The sequence below is a fragment of the Moesziomyces antarcticus genome (assembly GCF_000747765.1).
Source record: "Moesziomyces antarcticus DNA, scaffold: scaffold_v10006, strain JCM 10317, whole genome shotgun sequence".
Taxonomy (NCBI): Eukaryota; Fungi; Basidiomycota; class Ustilaginomycetes; order Ustilaginales; family Ustilaginaceae; genus Moesziomyces; species Moesziomyces antarcticus.
The window spans coordinates 669928-694367 of record NW_014639004.1 but is presented as its reverse complement, the minus strand read 5'-3'; the positions used below and the strand labels follow the sequence as shown (position 1 = coordinate 694367).

Below are 24440 nucleotides of genomic sequence, written 5' to 3'. Positions count from 1 at the left end.
CATCACATCACCACGCACATTCTCGCACGCCAAGTATGTAGCACCTTAAAGGCTAGCGAGACTTTGGTACGGCGAACGTTCGCTTACCCGGTATGACATCTCGCTATACTGCCCATTGTCTGGATGCGGTCTTCGATGCATGTGATCAACCCCCAACCTTCCCGGACCCATAGTACCCACACCTGCACATAGCTGTAGGCAAGCACAGGAAGGTGCGAACACAGATGCCACAGGGTGAGACAACAATGACGGCAAAAAAAGAACCGCAAAGAAAGCGACGTTCGTTAGGCGGCTTCCTCAACGCGTCTGCCAGCTCGGATTCTTTATCCCTGCCGAGACACTCTACAAAAATGCCGAATTTGCCGCTCAGTTTTCTCCAACCCATCGACGTAGCGTCTGGAATGTGGAGCCTTCCATCCCCCACCACACCTCCGCGTCATCAACCCTCGTCCATCCTCAGACTCATCCTGTATCGCACAATCACATCCGGCTCGCACGTTCCGGAAACCCCGACCTTAAACAGACAGCAGCCCGACGTCAATCGCGACCATGTGTGAAACAATCTCCAATAACAAGAAAACCAATACAGCAGCATTTTCAGCCGCACGTGTGTGTGTATATACAGAGTGGGAAAGCACGACGACAATTCCATAGTCAAGTCTGCACGATGATGATCCAAATGAACGAAAACTACGCCTCGGCCGTGCCCGAATTGCGTCTGCTCTCGCTGCCGCTGCCTGTGCCGCTGCCGTGGTTGGAGCCGTCCTTCTCCGATGTGTCGCCCGACGTCGTCGTGGTGGCCGCCGTCTCGTCCGACGCATCGCCCGAGCCCGACCGACGGTCGTTGGGCGCGCGCTCGGCGAACGGCGAGATCTCGGAGCCAGAGCTGCTGCTGCTGCCCCGGTCCGTGCTGCTGCCCGCGTGCAGATACGCCAGCGTCGCCGACGGTCGCAGATGCTGCCGGTGGCCGTGGCCGTGGTCCGGACGCCGCTTGATCGGGCTCGGCGTCTGGATGTGCGGGACCGCAGACGCCTGACCGTTGCTGAACGACATCGACTCCATGTGTGCGCTGCGTCGCCGTCCATCCGCCATCGCCGACGTCGGGCTCTGCGGATTCGAGAGCTGCACGCCGTGCTTCGCCACGCCGCCCGCCGCACCGCCAAAGTGGTCGCGCGACTGGCGGCGCAACGCCCGGATCTCGTCCTTGAGTCGTCGGTTGACATTCTTGAGCTGATGCATCTCAAACACCCACGACGAGCTGCGGTACGTCGAGAGCTCGGCAAACACCGACGTGAGCGAGTCGACGCTCGTGCCCGTCGCATCGAATGCAGGCTGCGGCCCGCCCTTGGGATACGCCACGTTGGGGATCATCCACGAGCTTTCCGCCGACGCGCGCTGCACGTGCACAAACACCGTCGACAGCGCCGGACCCGCGGCGGCCGAGGATGGGTAGAACGACGTAAACACGGGCGTCGTGTTGGTGGCGCCGTCGCCCATAAAGTGCGACACGCTCATCGCCTGGCTGCTGCGCAGCGCCTGGAGCAGCGACGGCGCCGCCTCGTAGTTGGTCACCTCGAGCAGATGACGCCCAAAGATGTCCTTGCTGTCGCAGTTGAGCACCTCGGCGGTGGGGCCCGTCGTGCTGAGAAAGATGCCGTCGATCGAGAGCTTGGACCAGAACGACGGCTGCGCCGACTCGGCGCCGCGGCGCACGTGCTCCCACGCCAGGTTGTACACGGGGCGCGGCCGGCCGCTCGAGATGACCACCTTGCGGCCCTTGCCCTGCTCGAGGTGCAGCTTGCCCGTGCTCTCGATCCAGCGGTGTCCGTCGTGCTTGTGGCGCATGCGCATGATGAGATTGACGCGCGGGCCCGCCTGGCCTCCGCCGCCCTTGGTGAGCGGGTTGGCGACGCCTTCGGTGCGGATGTTGCGCGAGGCGGCGGCGGCGATGCTGGCGTTGCTCGTCGAGTCCTTGAGCTCGCGGAAGACGGGCACGACGTCGCTCGGATGGCAGAACTCCGAGATGGACTTGCCGATCACCTCTTCGGCGGTGAAGCCGAGGATGCGCTCGATCGACGGCGATACGTAGAGGAAGGTACCCTTGAGCGAGAGCACGTAGATGAGGTCGTGCGAATTTTCGAGCAGCACGCGCGACCACTGCTTGGCATCGCACGGGCCGACGCCATGCATGAGGTCGAGGATGTCGGCAGCGATGGCGGCCTGCTTCGACGCTTCGGCGTCGGCGTCCTTGACCATCTCGTCCGAGCTCAAGATGGCCGAAGGCGGCGGATCGTTGATGGAACGGTAGTTGACCAGGTACGAGCCGTCCTCCTTGCGCTCGAGGATGGCGCCGGGCTGCTCGACCAGGTCGACCTGGAAGCCGACGAGGAAGTCGACCTGGCTCGGGTCGGACCACGAGACGGGAACGACGGTGACGAGGTTGATGAACGGACTGCCGTCCTTGCGATAATTGATGAGGCTCGCCTGGCATTCGCGGAAACCGGTCAGATGCCTTTTGAGGTGCTCGACGGCGCGGTTGTCCGTGTGCTGACGTTCTGCGCCCGCCTCGAGCGCGGCGCCGGGGGTCTGCAGGAAACGGCAATTTTTGCCGAGGATCTCGTGGAGCGTGTAACCGGTGAGGTGGCAGAAGGTCTCGCTGGCATAGATGAGCGGCTGCTCGGGATGGCGCGCGTCCGAGATGGCAAACGAGCACGAGAGGTCGACGGGGCCCAGCGCGATGCTCGGGTTGGGACGGGTGATAGCACGCGAGAGGATGCCGAGCACGTCGACGCCCGAGGTCGAGTACTTGTTGGCGGTGGCGACGGCCTCGCCCGACGTCGTGTTGAAGTTGCCTTGGTACACGGACGACGGAGCCTGGTCCAGACCACCTGCAAGCGGGCCGAGCGGGCCGGCGCCGTTGTGCATGAAGCTCGAGGCACGGCTGTCGAGCATCTTTTGGGGCGAGAGGCCGGTGGACGAGACCGACGAGCCCGACGAGTCGTTCATGAACGAGACGGTGCGCGTGGGCGGGGCTGGCATGGGCTGGAGCGGACTGCTGGAGATGTGGCCATCGTCGCTGTTCATGCCGCGCTTGGCACCTCGACCGGCCATGGGCGTGAAGGACGTGGGCGCACCCGGAGCCATTGCATTGTTGGCGTGCTGGGCGTGTGCGGAATGCATGCCCTGCTGCTTGGCAGCCTGACGCGAGAGGCGACGACGTTCCTGCAGGCTCAGGTTGGCCCTGGCAGCGTTGGGAGCCGTGACGCCGCGGTGGATGGGCGGCTGTGCGCGCTTGAAGGTGGTGACGCGTGGGATGGACGAGGTGCTTCGGCTACCGCCGCCGTGGAGACCAGAATCGGTGCTGGTGCTCATGAGCTGCGAGTGGTGAGCGGCGATCTGGTCGCGGTACGACGAGGTGACGTCGCGGGCGGTCTTGGCGCCGTTGGCAGCAGCGGGACTGGGAGCCGCAGCAACGGATGCCATAGGCATGGGAGCCTGACCGTTTCGAGCGCGGGGCGCGAATGGGGAAGCATTAAGACCGTTGAGGGCATCGCCGGACTGAGCGACCAAGTCCGGGGCATTGGCCGAGCCAAAGTCGAAGGCCGACGAGGGGTTGGCGGCGTTGGCTGGGTTGTTCATGTCCCACGAGTCCATGAGGTCGTTTCCAAACGACTCGGAATAGTCGGTGGCGTACATCATGGAGTCGGATTGACCCATGAGGGATGAGGCGGGCCTCATGTCGATGCCACCGTTCAGGCCTTGGTCGGAGAAGGACGATGACATGTCGTTGGAAGGGGCGCCCAGAAGCGAGGCGTCCGGGGCCGTGCCATTGATCTTGAACACATCGGAGGCAGGGTTGGCAGCGTTGGTGTTGGTGGGTGCGACAGGAGGAGGAGGAGGAGGAGCGACGACGTCTGCCTGGGAGGGCGACGAGATGAAGGCGTCGAAATCGAAAGTGTCGGCCATCATCGATACGAGAAGAGCTGCCTACGAGATATGTGGCAGCGATCGAACAAAGAAAGAATAAAAAAGGAGAACGGAGTCCGTCCGTGCGAAGAGGCAGGTATATGGGAAAAGGTATAGGGTTGTTGAAATGGGGTGAGGGAGAGTCTTGTGCTTGCGAACAAGTGAGCGCTGGCGTAGCGAATCGGACGCCGTTAAAGTGGGAGGACGACTGAGAGAGACGAAGATAGCCCGGAGGGAGACTAGCGTTTTCTCAAAGACGTGAAGGAGAAGCTAGAGTGTGTATGAAACTGGCTTTCCTTGGCTCGGATGGACGATGGCGCGGAGTCGGTGTTGGTGAGGAAGAAGGCGGGGTTAAAAAAGGACTGCGAGGTTGAGATGCGAAGAGAGTCGCGAGGGAGCAGTTGAGAAGGCAGAGCGATGTCGGCTGCCGAGAAAGAAGGAGGGTGAAGGGGCGTAGAGGACTACGTGGTGATGGTCGCGTGGTGCGCGACAGGCGCTAAGGTTGTCGGTGAGCCTTTCGCCTGCAACCTACTCTTAGCTGCTGTTGAGCGCAGAAGAGGAGGAGGTTGGGTTGGCTGAGGCTGCGACGCTTAGGACCTTGTTGTGGTCGCGCAGGCGGTAAGAGGTGAAGAGTGGAAGACGAAGCGTGATGTGGCTGAGCGTGTGCGGTGTCTGTGCCGATCTAGAGCCAGAGATGCTGTAGCTGCGGAGGCTGTTGTGGTTGAATGGTGTTTGGTGGCGATTCTTGGATCGATGCCAACATCAAAGCCAGCCTAGCAGACAAACACGAGGCGAAGACAGAGACGAGACTGCACGGAAAAGCTAGCGGTGTAGATCAATCGCTTTGATGGGATGGTGGTGCTGCGGCGATGGTAGTGGTGGCTGCAACGAAGGATGAGTGGATGGTCGGTTGGTTGGTTATACGTGTGATGGTGTTGACGAGTGAAGAGCTGAATGGAGCTGTGTGGGAATCCAAGAGACGGTAGCCTAGCGATATCGGAGGCTGTGTGGGATGGATGCCCAGAGAGGGGCGAGTGTCGACGAAGAGGTCGGTGAGTGAGAAGCAGTGACCGAAGGAATCTAGCTCTGAGGCAACGATGGTGGTGAGAGTGGAAGGCGTGCGGCCGCAGCCAGGGCGCAGGCATAGGCTCTGCTGTGCTCTGCTGTGCTCTGCTGTGCCCTGCTGGCTCTGCTTGCGCGCCCCGGGTGTGGATGGGGAGGGGCGAGGCAAGAGAGGGCTGCTGCAGTGCCTGGGGCGCGCGAAAAGGCTCAGTTGCGGGAGCGGTGGAAATTTTTGTTGGAGAGCGTCTGCTGCCCTTCGGAATCCGAGTTGCGACGGTCAACGAGCGGTCGTCGACCCGCCTTGGAGAGCCGCCTTGAAGAGCCGCCTTGAGCCGGAGGGAGCGAGACGAGAGAAGCCACAACACGCGCGCGCCCTCAGCTGCACGCGGACATGTCGGCATCAGAGCACGAGAGGCACGCGCCGATGGTCGTGGAAACAATGCATCCGACACTGCTCCCACGCCCCGCCTCGAGAAAATGCGCGTTCCCAGTCATGGCGTCGGCGTCGCGTCAAGTATCTGCCCAACTTTGGCCATCCCATCTAGCCCTGACGCACACACCTCGACAGAGCCATTCCCATCACGCTTCCTCACTGAATGCCACCCCATCATCCTGTTCCGCTGGCCCAGTGAAGAGTCAAAGGAGTAAGCGAGTCATCGAAGCCTAATCACAGCCGTTCATCTGCCAGATTGCCCACTCTGAGAAGCAAGAAGGAGGACGAGGAGGCCCGGACATTTCACGGCCAACGCGGAGAAGTCGCCAATACTGCGTCATCTCAACTGCGGCAGACGTAATCCAGGATCGAGACCCGTGCCGAGCCGCCTGTGTGCCGTACGGTATGAGACGCCAGAAATCTACGGTACGCTGTGGGATTTGTTTTGTTGGTGGACCCCAGGGTTCAGGTTCGCACGTCGACGCTCAACGCCACACCGCTCGTCCGCCCGACAGCGCGCGGGGCCCGTGTGCGCGTTGTCGATGTTCGGCTGTGGCCGGTGATCAATGTTACGTTTGGGGTGCAGCGCCCGTGTGAAATCCAATTTCGGCCGTCCCGTGCGGCAGCGTTCCGCGCGCGATCAACGCGATTGCAACCTCCTCGCCTTTACCTGCAGCTGCTGCTGCTGCTGTACGCGACTCCGGATCAGCCGACTGACAAGTCGGCCATGGTGCCGAGCACAGCCGATGTCACTGCCAGGCTAGCCAACCGAGCCTTCGTCGACGGCTGTTGACTCGGCAGTGCGGCTAGTAGAAGGCCGCTTCGACTTGTCGTGCGTGTAAGATCGCCGATTTCCTAACCCCGATTTGAGCCCATGCCGATGGGAACGCGCGCGCCCGTGTGACGGGAAAATCGGAAGAGCGCAGAGGCCTCAACACGACCTCGAGGCTTCGTCGCTCTCCACCTGCACATCGCACCTTCCTCAGCAAAAGACTCGCTAGAGCATCGCCCGCCAGCATGGAGGACGACGACGACGCTTTCCTGTACGGCGACGAGCCTGCTCCGGCCCCCGCTGCCGCCTCCAAGCCACACGCCGCTCCAGCCAATGGCGCCACTTCTTCCGCCGACGCTGTTGCCAACACGACAGAATCAACCACGACAGCGCCGACCAACGCCGGTCAAAAGGATCAAGAGGACGAAGACGACGACGACGATGGCGATGACGACGACGCCGACGACGACGACAGCGACTCGGACATCGAATTCATCATCGATGCTACCCAGGAAGCACAGCCTCCAGCGCGTCCTGGCGCACGACCCGCCGTTCCAGGCGCACGTCCTCTGCCCACACAGAGCACGCCGCAGCGTCCACAATCCACGCTCACCTCCGAATACACGCCGCTCTCCCGCTCCCAGCTTCTCGCCAATGCCAGTCCAGCATCCGCAGCACCAGCGGGTGCACCGGGTGCGCCACCACCTCCGCCCGGCGCGCCTCCCGTCAAGCCCCAACTGGCGAGCGACACGCTCGGTCCTGAGGGTGGCCCTCCTGCCGTGCCATCCACAGCACCCAGACTCAACCTCTCCCCCGGTCCCGACGAGCGAGCCTACCCGAAACCAGACGACGTGGTCGAGGAGGAAGAAAGCTCGGCGCGCGACATTTTCGACATTGACCTCGAGAGCCTTGCGGACAAACCCTGGCGGCGGTACGGAGCCGATCTGACCGACTACTTCAACTACGGCTTCAACGAGGACTCGTGGAGCGTGTGGCGCGCCAAGAAGGAGCACATGACCGGCGCGCGCAAGCAGACCCAAGCCAGCCTGTTTGGCGGTGCTGGAGGCGAGATGCCCAACATGCAGCAGATGATGGCCATGATGCCCCCGCCGCCGCAAGCCATGCAGGCCATGATGTCGCAGATGGGCGCATCCAACGGCGGGGCTGGGCCTATGGGTATGCCTCCCATGCCGCCCGACCAGATGATGGCCATGATGGCCAGCATGTCCGGCATGCCTCCCATGCCCGGCATGCCGCCGCCCATGATGATGCCTGGCATGTTTGGCCAGCCGTTCAACGGCGACCAGACTCAGCCTCGGCAGGACGGGCAGCACTCGCCTTACCCACCGCAGGATCAGGACCAGGGGCGGGACGGCGGTGCACGCGGCTGGGATGCGCCTGCAAGCCCACGACGCGGCGGCGAGGCGTCAGAATCCAACGATCGCCGCGGCGAGGACGAAGCCAGCGATGCGCCGCTCGGCCCGTTGCCGCCCAGCGTGCCCATGAAGCCGATGTCCGGTGCGGACATGTCGGCGTTCTTTGGCGCGTCGGGCGTCGACGCCTCGCAAGTAGCAGCGGCAGGCATCCCCGTTCCGCCCAACGGTGCCGAAGCCTCAGACGCCGGCGGAGCGCCGTCCAAGAAGGGCGGTGCCAACACCAAGCCGGGACACTCGTCTCGGGCGCCTCCACCCGGTGCAGCGCCTAGTGCGCCCAAGGGCACCTCGATCCGCGGGCGGGCGGCAGCAGCTGCGGCGGGGGCGGGGGGCAGCTCACGCGGTGGACGGGCACACTCGCCGCTGCCCGCCAACGTGCCCTCGGGCCCACGCAATCCGGGCAAGCGGTACAACGACCGCGACACGGGTGCCGGTGCTGGCGACGCGCTCGACTACGGTGCCACCGCCGGTGAAGATGATCGCGATCGTCGTCATGATGATGAGTGGGATCGTGGCCGGGATCACGGCCGCGATGCGAGTGGGTGGGACATGTCGCCTCGCGATGATGACCGTCGACGCGGTGGTCGAAGTGGCCGTAGTCGCCGCGAAGGCACGTACGACTCTGCGTCCGCAAATGGCCGTGCAGAAGACGATGGATATTCGCGTCGGGGTGGATCTAGGTCCAAGCGCGACGAGTGGGATGACGATACTGCCTCGCAAACCTCGGCGAGCGGTAGAAGAAGGAGGGGAGGAGGATCGCGCGATCATCGGTCGGAGCCAAGGGAGAGGGAACGCGAGAGGGATAGGGATGTCCATCGATCGGACCGCGACCGTGACCGCGAGCGTGAGAGGGAGCGCGAGCGCGAAGTTCGCAGCCAAGCCCGTTCTGAACGTCGAGCCGGCCGAGACCTCGACGATCCAGCCATCCCCACAGGTCCAGCGGCTCAAAACGCCAGGGCGGGTCGAAAGCGAAGTGCACCCGAAGATCGGGATGACGACGAGCACGATGCGCCCAAGAGCTCAACCAGAAGCCGAGGCGGCCGCAAAAAGCGCTAAACCTCATCCTCCTCCTGAACTCAAATGGATTCTTTCTCTCAGTTTTTCCCCATCCATCGCAGTTGTGAAAAGTTTGTGTGCAGCAGGGGTATATTGCAGGTCAAGTGAGAGTGGGCAGGGGGGGGGGATTATCGCAGGTGCGCCTGTCTATCGGGATGAACGAATCGCGATGGTCTGACTTGATCCGAACTTTGCCTTGTTGGAGTGGGATCTGGGGTGGGAATTGAGGTGATTCGGATGTAGTGACCATCGATTTGGCCGCCAGTCAGGTAGAGTGTGGCTTTGGCAGCTTGTTCTTCGGTCTCCATCTGCACGACTGCCTCGTCGTTGCGCAGATCAATGTGCAGCACTCGACCATACCACGCTAGGATATCGGCGAGGTGTGTGCGTCGGATGTTGGTGGTAAGCCCACTGATTCGTACGGCGGTTTTGGCCGCCAATCCACCGTTGCGAGCAAGAGGAGGCGATGCCGACATCATGGTGGATGCTCAAGACATGGAGGGAGACCAGCAAGATGCGAATGCCAAAAATAAAATCCGTGCGCACAGCAAATTTCAACGTGGAAACAGCCCACCCGAACAACAACACACACAAAAGGTCGGCAGTCAAACTGGATTCTGATCATTGCAGGTTAGATGGCCTTGAGCACGTTCTCAGCGGCAGTGACGGTGACATCAGGCGCATTGTCCTCGACGAAAGCCTTGCGGACCACACCGCCCTCGACGACAAACGCGTACCTCTTGGATCGGTGTCCACCCAGCAGTCCCGTAGCATCAAAGCTCTGTCCCACCGCCTTGGTGAACGCACCCGTGTCGTCGGCGAGGAAGTGGACGTTGGCCGCCGAGGCGCCGTTGAGCTTCTCCTTCCATGCGGCCACGGTGAACTGGTCGTTGACAGCCACAATGTAGATCGCCTGCACGCCCTTCTGCGCAAACTCGCCCGCGTGCGAAAGGTAGCCCGGAACCTGCGACGAACAAGGCCTAACAACAACCAACAACACCCCATCAGTATCGTGCAAAACAGGAATGGGTGAGAGAGGGAGGGGGGGTGGACTTACGGGGTGAAGGCACCGGGGACACCGACGATGATCGTCTTGCCCGTGAGATTGTCGAGCGAGACATCGGCGTTTTCGGGGTTGTTCTCCTTGAGCTTGATACCCGTCTCGAGCTTGGCGCCCTCCTTAACGTCGCCCTTGATTGCGGCCTTGATCTTGTCGGTGAATGACATGTTGAATAGATGTACGGGTGTTTGTGAACAGCGACAACTAGCGGTTGGTCGAAGGGGAGGAGGCTATATATGTGATGATCTCGGTGGAGGGCAGGATGAGGTGCTTGGATGCAGGGCCGCACGCAACTTTGCATCACCTTCGCTGCGCCACCCCTCTTTGCCGCGCTCACGGCGGCGAATCGGAGGCAACGCCGAGGATGCAACGGGCCAAAAGTGGCGGGCTTCGACAGTCATCTGTTGCGGCAGGAGCTGGATCGACAAGGCGAGGGGTGGCGAGCCTTGACCCGCACCGGCCACTCAAATTTCAAAGTGGAGGCCGAAGTGCGAAGTGGCTCTTCGTCATCGGAGGCACCGATGCAGCCATGCCGCCGTCTTTTGCTTGGCTCGCCTGGACTGGGCTCGCCTTGCCTTGGCTCGAATGGGGTCTGTGCGGCCAGCACGCCTCGGCCTCGCCGGTGCTCGAGCTCAAGATGATTCACAGATCGGATCAGTCCCGCTGCCGATAGGATTGCGTTGATGTCAAGTCGGCGAAATTGCACTCTGCTTTCCTGCGGCTCGCGCGTGGAGGTTGCGCACCGACGCTCGGACGCTCGGGCCAGTCTCGAGTGTGTGCAGCGGTGGTTCTTCTCGAAGAGCCGCTCTCGATCCGACCAATTGCAATCTTGCTCGCCCGACTGGCACCCGCACTCTCCGCCTCCAACCGCCGATCCCCTATATCTGTCCTTCTCGCTGGTGCTGCACGGCGATGGCGACGCGCAAGCTGCGGGTGGGCGTGGTGGGCGCGGGCGAGGTGACGCAGGTGGTGCATCTACCCACGCTCCAGCTGCTGCACGACCACTACACCGTCACAGCGATCTGCGATGTGTCTCGTGCGGCGGCCGAACACGCTGCTGCCAAATGGTCGATTCCGAACTTTGGCACCTCGAGCGCCGAGATGGTGCGGCGCGACGATGTCGACGTGGTGCTCATCGCCAATAGCGACGAGTACCACACGCAGTGTGCATGCGAGGCCGCCGATGCGGGCAAGCACGTGCTGGTCGAAAAGCCCATGGCACTCACGCGCTCCGACGCCGCTGCCATCCAGCAAGCTGCCGAGCGCAACGGCGTCAAGGTGTTTGTCGGCTACATGCGTCGATATGCTCCGGCGTTCCAGCTGTTCCAGAAGCTGCTCGCCGAGTCGGGGCCCATTCGACACGCCATCGTCAAGGACATTATCGGTCCCAACAGCTTCTTTGTCGCACAGTCCGGGACGCAGCCGCGCACCTTTGGTGGTGATATCCCCCAGAGTCTCGGCGCAGACAAGGCCAGCCGTGCCCAGGCGATCCTCGAGCAGGCCATCGGCAAGGACAAGGCGTCGGACGCACGACTCGGCGCCGTGTACCGCTTGCTTGGTTCCTTGGGAAGCCATGACCTGAGCTTCATGCGCGAGGCGCTCGGCGGCAAACCAGACCGCTGCCTGTCTTCATTCGCCAGCCACGACGGCCAGTTTATCTCGGCATCGTTCGAGTACACCAACGCTGGCGGACGCAAGGGCGCCGACAAATACAACGTCTTTTACACCACCGGCATCCACAACGTCGGCGTCTTCGAGTCGTTCCTCGAAGTGTTCACGGACGACCGTGTGCTGCGCATCGATATCGACACACCCTACGTCAAGGGTCTCCCTATCAATGTGACCGTCAAGGAGAACGACGCGCAGGGACACTACTCGGAAAGAATCGTTCGCCCAACGTACCAAGATGCATACACCACCCAGTTCCTCGAGCTACACCAAGCGCTCACGGGAGGTAGCGACCTCAAGACCACACCGCAAGACGCTGCCGACGATCTGGACGTGTTTGAGATGATCATGGCCCAGCTCGACCGCTGAGGGGCGCGCGTCTCCGCCTGCTGCACTGGTATCGGCAATGCGAAGGCTGCCGATTTCATTTTCGGACGTCAATCTGCAACCTGCATTTCACGCTCCAAATTTCCAATCCTCCCCTCAGCCGCCAAAAAGTTGCATAACCTTTGCCTCTTTCTCTCTCTCTCTTTCTCTCTCGCTCTCGCTTTGATTCTCCGCGCGGCAATCTGCGTCAAATAGAGCGCATGAATGACGGCAGTGACGCTTCTTTGATCTGGGCATGGAGCGCGGATGGATGCGCGGCAAGGCACGGAGCGAGCGCGGCCGGCGTCTGGTTGGCAAGCTTGGCATGTGGACACGGGTAGCTGTCGGTGCGCCTCGGCTGGGGGGGGCGCGGCTGCGGAAGCGATGCAGCTGCGAATCGAACGCAAAATCGACGCGGTGCGCATAGCAGGAGCGCAAAGGCGTAAATGAGCTGATGCGCAAACACCCAAGCTGGCAGACGGGCAGACGGGCAGCAGCGCCAAGTTGCCATCCGCACATCTTCTGCAGGCCATGTGCCCCGGCTCGCTCTCGGATTCACAGATTGGCCGGCTTCCGAGACGGTCTTTCTCCACACCACGGCCCTTCCTCGTTGATTTCCCCTTCCTCCTCCCCCACTCCCGCGGCTTGGCCTCTTCATCCTCCGACCGTCACGACCAAACCCTCCATCCAATCGCGCCAACATCATCTCGCAATTCCATCCGCGTTCACAATCATGCACTCGTAACAGCTCAGAGCGTGCTCGGCCCCCTCGAGGGCAACACCTCAGAAGCCACTCTTCCCACCATGCAGTCGTCCGCCGCCGTTGCTGATGCCTTGACGGCCGAGGCAAAGCTTGGCGCCCGTCACAACATCTTCTATACCCGCGACATCTGGGCGCGCGCAACCGCAACACGCGTCTCCGCCTGCCTCAGCGCTGCGTTCGTGCTCGCGCTCTGGTATGTCGCCTACCATGCGCTCGTCGGCACGCGCGCATCCTCACGCGGGGCCAAGCCGCTCTGGCAGCTCTCCACCATGCTCGCCGACGACGCCAACATCGACCGCCTCGACACCGAGCTCGACAGCGACGAGTACGAGGACGAGCACGAGTCGCGCGCCTCCGGCTTCTTGGCCAATGCTCGCGAGCGCCACGCGCTCCGCAGGATGCTCGCCCGCAACGAGGGCAAGCGCTCGAGCATCGTGCGCATCACCTCGTCCGATCCATCCAGCTCGCTCAGCGACCATCCCATGCAGGTCGACCTCGAACCGCCCACGCGCCGATCCTTCTGGCCCGCACCCGCCTCCTCCACGCCCCCCTCCGACTCGGCGGCGAGCTCACCGACCTCCTCGACACCCCCACCTGCCTCGGCGAGGCGTCGCAAGGAGAGCGGCAGGCTTGCAGCAGCCGAACCCGGGCGCAGACAGCATACGGCCAGCCCCAGCCGCTCTCCTACGCTCTTGTCCGGATCGCTCCCCGTGCGTCCGACGCGCATCCGCCCCGTCGAACGCTCGCCCCTCGGCCGCGTCGCATCCCGAAACAAGCGCAACGGCTCCCCCAGCCTCGCCACCGACGCGGCGGATGCCAGAGATGCCTCGCCCAGCCCCACCTCGCCCCTCGCCGAAGACTGGGCAGACGAGTCGCAGCTCTCCCCCACCGCCGCTGCGCCCGCCGACCACGACGCGCTGCTCACCACACCCAGTCTGGCGTCGGAAGCGTCGTTCACTTCAGCGATACCTGCGTCGCCCGCATCGAGCACGTTTTCGCTGCGCGCACCCTCCATCCTCAAGCGCCGCCCGCAGAGCTTCCGCACCGCCTCGCTGCGCGACATCGACATCTCGTACAGCCTCATGCAGCGCAAAGCCTCGCTGCCCGCGCTCCCGCTCGCCGACATCCAGCAGCAGCAGCAGCACGACTTTTGGCACCACGCTGCCATGCACTCGTCGCCCGCTCCACCGCCGTACCAGCCTGCGAGTCCCGATGCAATCCATGCTGTCGAGCGCAGCGTGAAGCTCATCGAGCCCGACTGGCGGCCGCATCTGGACTCGCACGTGCGTGCGCAGGAGCGGCTCGAGGCCGCCACGCGCTTTGCCACTGCCCAGGGCGCCGACGGCGACTTTTGGTTCGAGCGCTTTACGCAAAGCACCGCGGCGGCGGGGCGCGATTGGGACTGGCGTAAGCGCCGCGCGCGACTTCAGCGTGCTGCTGCGCTCGGCATGGCGCTGGGGCAGAGCGGGCTCGCGAGTCCCGCCAGTCCGATGCCGGGTAATGTGGGTAAGACCGATGTGCAGCTGCAGCATCAGCTGGGTACACAGCCGACGCCCGCGGCTCAAGCTGCATCGCCGGTGCGCAAGGTGTTGCCCGCCGCTCCGCTGATCACGTTCAGCGAGCACGAACTCAAGTCGGCCCCCGTGCTCAAGGTGGATACCGAGAGCGGACGCAGGCCTGCGCGCGGTAGTGTCGACGCTACCAGCCCCACGTACAGCGCTACACCGCTCAGTCCCACGCCGAGTGGAACGGGCACGCCGCTCGGCGGCATCTTTGGCGCAGTGTTGCCGTCGGCCGAGTCGGTGAGTGCCGTCATGGCCGCGCGCATGGCGCAGCGCCGGCGCGCGAGCGACGACGCCACCGCCTCGAGCGCCTTGCCCGCCGCGGACGATGCCAACACGATGCGCAGGGGCGTCGTGGACAAGGCGATGCGACGCAGGCTCTCGGCGTCTACAAGCTCAGCGGTACCCAGCTCGCCCGGTGCGTCTCCCGCCGCCTCGCCGTCGATCGAGGGCCGTGGCTCGCCGCTGCGCGATTCGTCGCCGTTCCCTTCCGACGCGGGGAGAACCAGCATGGATGCGCCCAGCTCGCCGCCCGGTGCGTCGGCGATGAGCGTGCCCGGCAGACTCAGCAGCCTCGGCACGGCGGGCAAGAAGGTGTCGCTCACCAACCTGCGTGCGGGCTTACGGCGCGGCTCGGGCAGCACCGACTTTATGCACGACGCAAGTGGCATTGAGCTTGTGCCCCACTCGCCGGATCTGTCCGAGGGCGATACGCACGTCGACGCAGCGGCAACACCTTCGCCCGAAGGCCCACGGAGCAGTGCCGATGCGTACAGCGCGCACGATCCTCTGCAGGGCATTGTTCTTTCGCGCACCGACTCGCAGCTGCGCCATGTCGAGGGCGGCGGAGACGGTGGGCCCAAGCAGCGCATGCGGAGCGAGTCGCCTCAGGCCACGCCGCAGTTCCGCGGCGGTTCACGTGTGACGAAGCTCGGCTCGGCGCCGGCGGCGGTGTTGAATCCGCCGTACGATGTGGTGGAGGAGCTGCGGGATCGGGGCGGCGAGCGCGATTCGATCTCGCAGGGTTCGTCGGACTCGGACTCGTTGCGACGCCGGCTCCGTTCGCAGACCGATTCGGCCACACGTGCGCGCATGGACTTGGTCCTCAACAGCACTTTGCGTCGCGACGGACTGTCCCTCTCGCCAGGAACGGCTTCTTCGCCACCCATAGCCAAGGCACGCGCACGCGGCGGCTCGCGCTCGAGCATCGTCAAGAGCGCCTCGGGTGCCAGCCATCATCTCGACCGCTCGGCTATGCGGCGTTCCTCGATGCGCAGTGGGTCGGATTCGGGTTCGCTTGCCAGCAGCACGTCGCTACCTAGCATGGCGAGAAGGAGGGCGAAGGACGCGACGCCCGATCCGCAGCTGCAGCCCGAACCGGCACCGAGGGGCATGGCCCAGAGAGCGCGTTCGGCTAGCATCAGCAGCAATGCTAGCAGCTTGGCGTCCGGTAGCAGGAAGTCGAGTAGGAGCAATAGTTTCAGGGAGGCAGCAGGGTTGGGGATGACCAGTAATCCGGGCACCCCGGGATCGCCGGAGGAGAGAAGGGGCGACCCGTTTAGCTTGACGCCGCTTCATGCCCAGCAGCAAGTGTGAGCGATCCGATAATGCGAACTGATCGAACAGTGCTTGCTTTGTGTGTGATTCAAGTTTGGGCGGTGAGAGTGTGAGGGAGGCTGAGTTGAGCTGTGGGGTAAGGTTGGTGGTGGGGCGAAAAGTTCGGAATTCGGGGCGCTTGACATTTTTTGGGAGCGCCCGACGTCTTCCGACGTTGCCTTTCTTCCCACCCTCCGCACCCACCCCCCGACCGTCCACCACCACACATCACAATGACGCACTCTTTACGGGCCCCTCTGCGCATCCTTGCGCAGCATAGTGTTGGTGCAGCACGATGTTTCAGCGTTTCAGCCATCGCCCATTCCAAACCGACATCCAAGGAGGTGGCATCGAAAGAGGCTGTATCGAAGGGTAGTTCGAAGCCGCTTGTTCGCGAGACATCCGAATCTCCCGAAGAGCTCAACTCGCGACCTCTTCCCTATCTCAGCTTTGCGCTTGGAGTGCCTACGCCTCCGTCGGCGGCAAAGCCTACGTGGTCGGAACGTCGAGAGAAGTTGGTTTCGCAGGATCATCGTATGGCCTCGCGCAAGGCGATTGTAAAGGAAGCGACGAGAGGATACTTTCACGACTTTCATGCGATCAAATCGCACGGCGGTAAGACTTGGCGCGCACCCAATACTCTCATCAAAGACGAAAGAGCGCTATGGTTCCCAAGAGTGGAGGGGACGAGGTTGAGCGATAAAAAGAAGGTCAATACCGTAGACATGCTAAGGGGAAAGGTTAGCATCATCGCATTGCTCGGCAGCAAGATCAGTGAAGAACACACAAGGTCGACGTACAAAGATGCACTCGAAACTTTCGCCACCCACCCAGCATTTCAACTCGTACAAGTAAGTCAAACCCCACCCAACAACCAATAAAGAACGTAGGAAAGCTGACATGCGAGCGATGGACAGATCAACTTGCAAACCAACCCGCTCAAGTCCTACCTCGTCTCACTCTTCCTCTCGTCCCTACGAACACAAATCCCCCCCGAACTTCACGCCACCTACATGCTTAGCTCGCAAGACCTCGAACTGGAAAAAGACCTCCTGGGGCTGCACAACAAACACGTAGGCTACACCTACCTCATCGACCACCAGGGTCGCATCCGTTGGGCCGCAGGCGCCTTTGCCGAACCCGCCGAATCCACAGCCCTCAAAACTTGCACCGCCATCCTCCTAGACCGCGCGCTCGAGGCCAAGAAACCCAAAAAGTAATCCATTCGATTCTACAGCACCACACACTCGTCGCGCTTCGACGGCTTTTGTGGCGCAAACCCCATCTCGGCAAACGTGTTGTACGCCTTCTTGGAGTCGTCCGACGCGGTCGCGTACGTCGTGCCTGAGGTGTTGCTGGGTGTGACGGAGGATGCGGGCGGGTGTGATGGTGCAGAGTAGTCCGTAGCGGCGGGTCGAGGCGCTGGCGCGGATGCAACAGGCTTGACGGCAGCAGGCGGTCGCGCAGCCGTTGGAGCAGAGGCTGCGTTTGCGGTCGGAGCTGCAGCGACTTCCGAACGCCCCCCACGCTCGTAGCCACGCTGGTGCCTGCGTCGACCCGCCGCGGTCTCCTCGACCATCTTCATGGTTTTTTTGCGCGACAGCTCCAGCTGATTGCCCGTATTGCCACCTGGCGCCGCCAGACGGCCGCCGGTGCTCGGAGCCGGAGTTGGACCGGCCTGTCGGCGCGGCGATGTGCCCAGCGGTGCGTCCGGTGCGGGCGCGGTGGGGCTCCTACCCTCGCGGTCGCTGAGCATCTTGGCCTGCGTGCGTCTGCGCACGAGTTTGTCGTCCATGACCGCCTCGTGCTCGTGCCTCGACAATCCCGTCGCCTGTGGCGCCTGCAACGCACGCAGCCTCTCCTTGGCATCCGCATTGTCCTTGCCCGCCGCCTTGGTGTACCACTTGCGCGCCGCATCGACGTTCCTCTCCGTGCCGACGCCCACTTCGTGATAGTAGCCGAGCGCAAATTCGGCCGACGCCAGCCCGCGCCGCGCCGCCTTGTCGGCAAACGTGTAGGCGAGCGTCTCGTTCTTTTCGAAAAACTGGTCGGCGCCGCAGAGGAACCACTTGGAGAGCGCCATGTCCGCCTCGGTCTCGCCGCCCTGCGACGCAAGGCTGTAGTACTGCACGCTCAGCAGCGGGTCGAACGCACATCCGAGCTGCGCGTACTCGAACAGCCAGCCGCACTTGTACTGCGCCGGTGCAAACCCGAGCCACGCCGCCTTCTGGATGCGCCGCCGCGCCTCGTCCTCGACACTCCCGCCGGCCTGTGCAGGCGCCAGAAGGTGCGGCGCGATTTCGACATGCGCAAACTCGCCCGCCAGCAGCATGCCGTAGATGTACGCCGGCTGTGGCGTGTCGACGTCCGCCTTGTCGGCTGCATCGCGCAGCATCGCGATCGCACGCGCATGGTTGACACCCACCTCGAGTTGTTCCAACAGGTTGGCCATGCCGAGTCGATAGATGCATCCGACGTCGCCGGCGTGCACGCCGCGGTCGTACGCGTCGCGCGCGCGCGCATGGTCGCCCAGCACCTCGTAGTCGCGTCCGATGCGGAACCAGCTGGGCGCCCAGCCCATGCGTGCCGAGAGCTCAAAGTCGTTGAACGCCTCCTTGAGGTTCTTGGGCAGATACGCCGGGAAGGCGCCCGACGCCTGCAGGTCGCCGCGCAGGTACAGAGCCTCGGGCTCGGGCCGCGCCGCCGACGCGCTCTGCTGCACGATCGCGATGGCATCGTCTGTCCACTTGACCAGGAAGGGCTCGCTGATCTTGGTGCCGTCGGCAAAATTGCGCTCGACGTACTTGAAGAGCTGCTTGGCCCACGCGATGCGCTGCTTGTCGTCGCGCGCTCGCTCTCGCTGCGACGCCAGCGCCGCGATATCCGGCAATGGCGCCGACAAGCTCGGCGGGCCAGAAGCTTGTGATGATGACGAGTTGGGGCCGTAGACGTCGTTGGCACTCGCTCGACGCGCTGCCGAGGCGTGCTGCTGGTGTGAACTAGCGCTGTTGTTGCCTATCGACATGTTGTGCATGCCGTTGGAAAGCTGCTGCGAGTGTGAGTGTGATGATATGGGTGCGGGTGCAGCTGGCGGTGGCGGGAGCACGCGACCCGGTGCTGGCATTGTGGATGTGGATGTGGATGGCTGCATGTGTGGTGGAGGTGGGGTTGCGAATCCTCCAACAAAGTGATTCTGAGATGAGGGCGGTGGTGGTGTGGGTGCATGGACGAACTGGCCTGGCCTGAGACCCGAAGAGGGCGGAATGGCAGAGGACGAATAGCTGGCTGACTGGTGTCTACGTCGTTCCTGCTCGAGCGCGCCAGGTGGAAGCGGCGGCAGCGGTGGGCCTGTGGGGCGGTAGGTGGGGCCGGAGGGTGCTGATGGACGCGGCAGCGGTGCTGGTGCCGGCACGACCGACGGTCTGGGCTGAGAGGCGGTGACGCGCGTGCTGCCGGGGATGGGTGGATAGGAGGAGTCGGTGCCGAAGCCAGCCGGCAACACGGGCAGATGCGGTGGTGATCCTGGCATGGTGCCGTTCGTATGTGATGCAACCGGTCGAGCTGATAGTCGGGTCCTTTTCGATAGTTGCTGCCGGCGGGTGCTCCGACGAGATGATAAGCGTGATCCTTTCCGTATTTGTATACGTGATGTAGATGGGCAGCAGCTCGAGAGCGGGCTGTGCAGCAGTAGATGCGCGAGACCGGATGGGTGAAGTGGGGTGGTGGTGAGAAGCGTGGTTCGTGGGGGCGGAGGCGGTGCTCGCGGCGCTTCCGATGCTGCTCTCCGCTCGGCTCGCCCACGTCAAAAGCAGCTGCCGTGCATGAAATGCAAATTGCCACGGGTAGCAACACGGCGTCATCGCGGTCGAGCGCTTCTGCCCAGCGCCCTGCTCTGCCCTTTGTTTTGAGATCGGATGCGACACAGATCCTCGACGTGCATTTTCGTGCATGCGCGCCCTTCCGCACCACGCTGCGTCTCCCTTGGCCCATCGATACGAATTTTCGGGAAAAAGGAAATCTCGAAAAATCCGTCGAAGAAATGCGGTCACAAAAAGGGCCGCCGCTTGTCTTCAGGGTCACTTGGCGAGAATCTCGGAAGATGTGTTCAGTTCAGCCGATGCAGCAGCTGAGCTGCACGCGCAGAGACCAACACCTCAGCCGAAACGCGCTCAAAAATCTCATGCACCCTGACTCACCAGACTCTCGGAATCACCGGTGCACTGACGAGACAGCTTCAGCTCAGCTCGACTCTGCTCTCGACCACCAAATTGGCTTCGACGGGCTGCATCGGAACCTCCGTCGCCCCAACACTTGCTTCGCTTATCTCTATCAAGCATGGTCGCGCCATCACAAGCGCCCGTCTCGGACGCGACCGTGATCCCACGCGTCGGCGTCGCCGTCTTTGTGCTCAACGAGCAGGGCCACGTACTGGTCGGGAAGCGCACGGGAAGCCACGGTGCAGGCACAATCGCCCTTCCGGGGGGTCACCTCGAGCTCCACGAGTCTTTCTACGAGTGTGCTGCCCGCGAAACATATGAAGAGACTGGCCTCGTTCTGCAGCTGCCTGATGCGCTGCCTCCCTCGCAGCTGCTGTCACCATCGTCACCAGTGCACTCGCGACCTTCCCGGGAAACCTCCACTCTACCAGCTCCTGCAAGCCGACCACCAACGCCATTACAGTTTGTCACCGCACAGAACTCGGTGTACATGAAGGACCAGGGCGAAAGAGGCGACGGCAAGCACTACGTCACCATCTTCATGAAGGCCAGCGTCAAGCCCGATCCCGCAAACCCAGTCGCCGAGGCCAAGATCATGGAGCCCAACAAGTGTCTCGGCTGGGCATGGGTCCCCATCTCCTACCTCCGCAATACGGCGAATCGCCAGCAAGAACTGCAGATGCTCCAAATGAACGCCGCCTCCGAAGGTCGCTCGCTGCCCGTGTCCATCGACAAGCTCCTCGAGGCGGACAGTCTGGCTCAGGCTCTGCAAGAGGCGGACGAGACAAATCTCAGCCCCGGCGTCGACTCGCCCCTCAGCCCTTCATTGCAAAACAACCAAAAATTGCCTGCGCAGCATCCTGCACTCGACCAAGCAGAGGCTTTGGCTTGGGCGCAAGCAGACGACTTTATGCGCGGCGCTCCACTCTTCCAACCCCTCGTCAACGTGCTCATCGACAACCCGGCCTTACCGCTCGCATGATATAGGTCGTCAGTACAACACAACTAGGAATCCAGCTGCTCTTGTCATGGAATTGATCGGCCGAATGAGCTGATCGAGATGCGTTCAGCCCGATCGACAATGCTCCTACATTCCTTTGGAGCACTCTTCGGAGCGATACAGGCCACCAATGAGCGCTCAGCTCGTACCTGCCAGGCAACTGTCCGCCTGCATCGGACGGCATTGTCCGCTTAGCTTCAGTGGACTAGTGCGGCTAACTTAGCGCGGCGAGCGCTTGTGCGAGATGAAGCGAGGCAGGTCTGGCGTCGAAACACCACACAGCCACATATGAGGTCACAGCCCATGATACGGGAGCAACACACACGTTCGTCCAGCTTGGCATCGGATACCCCGTCAGCCGCGCGGGCACTTCGGACAGTGCGGTCTACCCGGTCCAAGCACTCGGAGAATCGCTTAGAGCATCCTCAGGCTCAGCTGCACGGCCGGGATCGACGAGGCCATGGCGTCTGCTTTGAATGGGTGGAACCGAATGGCGACGAACGGCTCGTGCTTCCGGCTCGACCGCCACCAGCTCGATAGGGACTGTCAGGCGGCATGTGTGGTCTCAGGAGATGTGGCCCGTCGCGCATGCCAGCTGCTTCATATGAGGTGGGGCCTCCTCGTATGCCGGGCATTGGTGGGATCCTATTCTTTTGCGGCGTGCGCTCGGGTCACGAAGCTAGATTTGGATCAAATCTACGCCGCTCGGCTGCTCATCGAGACTAAGCACACAATGATCGTGTCGGCAACCGAGCATGAGCAAGCATGGCGACAGGTCCGAGCATTTGCATTGTCGAGCTGCCAGGAGGGCTTACCGGTCCCACCGGAGGAGGCAGAGACCTGGATGGGGCGTGGAAAAGGCACGGGAAGCATGCTTTGTTTGCGGATCAACCTGCATCCGCCTACACACGCCGCATGCCCCGAGTCGCCGTCCGCAGCTGTCAAAAACCTCATCACAGATGTCCAACAATGGCATCGTCGCGTGTCGCTGCGCGGGGCTTTCCCCCGCACCTCGCCAAAACTCGAATCGAATTCCGGACTCGGGCCTCGTTCAACGCTCGCCACAGCGTTTACAAGTGGAACTGATGCACTGCTTTGCCTTTGACAGTGCAAATTGCAAACAAGCGGCTGGACCGCCTACTGTGCAGCAACCTAGCGCAAGACTAGCAGCTCGAGCGATCCGCCAGTACGGGTCTTCATCTCGCAGCTTTTTGCCGTGGCGAAAACCAAGCATGTGCTCCCGATCGCACCAACAAAACATGGTCAGCTTATCGACTCGGACTAGGCCGACGGACGGAGCAGACAAGCGACTTCATCTCGCGCCGATACAGGCTCAGCGACGGCTAGTCCGGGTTGCGATGTGGGCTGGCAAGGCGACTTGCCGTGGCAGAAACCATGCGTTCTTTTACCGCTCTTCTTCTCATCTCGGCTTCCCTTGGCTTGGCTTGGCTTCCCTAACGGCTTCGAGGATGCCATGGCCCAGACTAGACCCAGACTTTCGGAACAGGTCCGAGAGCAGCCAACGGCCGTTTTGGTTTTTGGCGGCGAGGTCGGTGCGTAGGGCAAGGACGAGCGCAGTGTTGCGGCATGCCAAGTGCATGTGTCAATACCCTAATCCATCCGCCACACCGAGATCGACGCCTCAAACTCCCGACTCCGCCTCCTCTTCACCGACCAAAGTCTGGCCCCATCGGCTCCCGACCCCGTGTGAATCCAGTCTGACATGAATGGCTCAGCCCGCTCACGCCTCTTGTCTCAGTCGAGCATTTCATAACTGCAGCACGGGTCGTCGACAGGTGTCGACACCACGTTCGCTTCGCCACTCCCGGATGGCTTTGTCCGCGCGATTGTCAGCAATGCTCGGACAGAGTTTGCTGCACATTGATGGTCCCTGCGAGACGAATACCAGGGGCTCGCTGCAGCGCTCACGACAAAGCCCAGCCGAAGATCTGCATGACACTTGGTGGCGCGCACTTAGCACTCGCTTCACCATCGCAAGAAATTGTGACGGTGGCGCCAGCCGGCTTTTCTCACCCCTTCTCCACGCTCGGTGGTATTCAGCCCCGTCTGCAGCCTCCGATTGATACCGAGTGATCGCATGATCCCATGAAGGGCGGTTTGTCACGTTGGTTGCTCGGACTGGACGCTTGGTCCCGCCTGCGACGAGTCTCACGACCCTGCTCGTGGCCGCATCGGTTCCTTTCGGGTCACAGCGGATATTTTCATGCAAAGCCCCTTGCACTCCTCTCGGAATCATATGGACACACGCTAGCGGCTGTGTATGATGAGCGGCTGGACGATGAGGGCTTTGACAGGCCACCTCGCTCGCTACAGTGCGTGACACCTTTTTTTTCCGGCGTCGGCCCTTTATGGCCACGTCGAACGCGAACGCAAATTCCACAGCAGGCGGAGTGGAAGGCTGAATTTCGCCTTATCCCTTTGATTCCTTACACTGCCGGTTTTCGGGCACAACGGCTTGGCTCGATTCGACTACGGCAGAGCACAGCTATCGAGCCAGAGCGAACGGGCGGGTGACTTTAGGAGGTGTGCCCCGAAGGGCGGATCCAGATCTCGCATTCGCATCACAATCATGGGGCCATTGTTGTCTGAGCTGGACCGGGCGAGTCGCTACAAGCCTCGCTGGGCCCGGAGCGTGTGCGCTCTTCTCGCGGGCGCTGCCTGCGGGCTGCGGGTTCGCGGGCTTTGGCACCGGCTCGGATTTTCTGGGTCGAGCCCAACCGAAACGCCCACCAACCATGGTCGCTGTATGCCGTCACTGCCTTTAGTGCCGCTCTGCCGTGGCTCCTGCCGTGGCTCGAGCTCGCTCAGCTGCAAGTGGGCTGAGCTCAGCGTATTGTCCGCTAGCACTGTATGCTTCCACCTCGGCTTGGATGCAGCTCCGCGCCACTCACCTGTCACAACGTGATCACTGTCGGATCGACGGTAGACTTGCCAAGCACAGCCGTACTGCCTGATGCATTGCTCCCGCTCAGCTCCGGTTTCCGCTGTCGCTCTGCAGCCTCGGCAGCGAAGTTCGCTCGCCACTCAACACTGACCAGGGCTCCCTTGATGGGCAACCGGCGACGTGCTCCCGTAGCGCCTATCTGCCACCAGCCTAGTCGACGGCAGAAGCAGCTTCAAATCGAGCAGCATCCATGTTGCCATCGGCCGCTCTCTGTGCGTGCAATCCTGGGCCTTGACTCTCAGCTCCCCTTTGACCGTGTGCCGCTTGGCCTTTGCTGGAGAACGGTCCCTGGCTCGGTCTGAGCCCCAATCCCTTCCGCTTCTCATGCCTTGTCCTTGGCTCTTCGACTTGCCGCCCACGCGCTTCCGCTTGTTTGCCAACAGCTCTGTCCTCCACTCATACATAAGCGCGCCAGATTCCATCTGTTGTCCTCCCCTTCCAAGCTCATCTCTCCGTCTCCACATCTTCCTCTCCTCTCCTCGGCCATCTCTCACCTGGGAACCTCATATACACTCGCCATC

At 62.4% G+C, this 24440-nt stretch overlaps 9 protein-coding genes across 9 annotated transcripts; 5 read left to right on the top strand and 4 right to left on the bottom strand.

Moving 5' to 3' along the window:
• Positions 1–690: 690 nt before the first annotated feature.
• On the bottom strand, positions 691–3969 carry PAN0_006c3058 (uncharacterized protein; the record flags this gene model as incomplete). Its single annotated transcript, XM_014801700.1, has 1 exon — positions 691–3969. The coding sequence occupies one exon, from the start codon at positions 3967–3969 to the stop codon at positions 691–693; it is 3279 nt and encodes a 1092-aa protein (XP_014657186.1).
• A 1536-nt stretch (positions 3970–5505) lies between these two features.
• Positions 5506–8722, top strand: PAN0_006d3057 (uncharacterized protein; the record flags this gene model as incomplete). Its single annotated transcript, XM_014801699.1, has 4 exons — positions 5506–5672; positions 5924–5988; positions 6088–6249; positions 6333–8722. The coding sequence occupies 4 exons, from the start codon at positions 5506–5508 to the stop codon at positions 8720–8722; spliced, it is 2784 nt and encodes a 927-aa protein (XP_014657185.1).
• A 128-nt stretch (positions 8723–8850) lies between these two features.
• PAN0_006c3056 (uncharacterized protein) lies at positions 8851–9201 on the bottom strand (the record flags this gene model as incomplete). The annotated part of the gene is made up of 1 exon (XM_014801698.1): positions 8851–9201. The coding sequence occupies one exon, from the start codon at positions 9199–9201 to the stop codon at positions 8851–8853; it is 351 nt and encodes a 116-aa protein (XP_014657184.1).
• Positions 9202–9353: 152 nt separating this feature from the next.
• On the bottom strand, positions 9354–9949 carry PAN0_006c3055 (thioredoxin peroxidase; the record flags this gene model as incomplete). The annotated part of the gene is made up of 2 exons (XM_014801697.1): positions 9354–9702; positions 9780–9949. The coding sequence occupies 2 exons, from the start codon at positions 9947–9949 to the stop codon at positions 9354–9356; spliced, it is 519 nt and encodes a 172-aa protein (XP_014657183.1).
• A 745-nt stretch (positions 9950–10694) lies between these two features.
• PAN0_006d3054 (NAD-P-binding protein) lies at positions 10695–11819 on the top strand (the record flags this gene model as incomplete). Its single annotated transcript, XM_014801696.1, has 1 exon — positions 10695–11819. The coding sequence occupies one exon, from the start codon at positions 10695–10697 to the stop codon at positions 11817–11819; it is 1125 nt and encodes a 374-aa protein (XP_014657182.1).
• An 801-nt stretch (positions 11820–12620) lies between these two features.
• On the top strand, positions 12621–15737 carry PAN0_006d3053 (uncharacterized protein; the record flags this gene model as incomplete). Its single annotated transcript, XM_014801695.1, has 1 exon — positions 12621–15737. One exon carries the CDS (start codon positions 12621–12623, stop codon positions 15735–15737), a length of 3117 nt encoding a protein of 1038 aa, XP_014657181.1.
• A 233-nt stretch (positions 15738–15970) lies between these two features.
• PAN0_006d3052 (uncharacterized protein) lies at positions 15971–16957 on the top strand (the record flags this gene model as incomplete). Its single annotated transcript, XM_014801694.1, has 2 exons — positions 15971–16588; positions 16655–16957. 2 exons carry the CDS (start codon positions 15971–15973, stop codon positions 16955–16957), a joined length of 921 nt encoding a protein of 306 aa, XP_014657180.1.
• An 11-nt stretch (positions 16958–16968) lies between these two features.
• PAN0_006c3051 (HCP-like protein) lies at positions 16969–19266 on the bottom strand (the record flags this gene model as incomplete). The annotated part of the gene is made up of 1 exon (XM_014801693.1): positions 16969–19266. The coding sequence occupies one exon, from the start codon at positions 19264–19266 to the stop codon at positions 16969–16971; it is 2298 nt and encodes a 765-aa protein (XP_014657179.1).
• Positions 19267–20072: 806 nt separating this feature from the next.
• On the top strand, positions 20073–20936 carry PAN0_006d3050 (7,8-dihydro-8-oxoguanine triphosphatase NUDT15; the record flags this gene model as incomplete). The annotated part of the gene is made up of 1 exon (XM_014801692.1): positions 20073–20936. One exon carries the CDS (start codon positions 20073–20075, stop codon positions 20934–20936), a length of 864 nt encoding a protein of 287 aa, XP_014657178.1.
• Positions 20937–24440: the final 3504 nt, after the last annotated feature.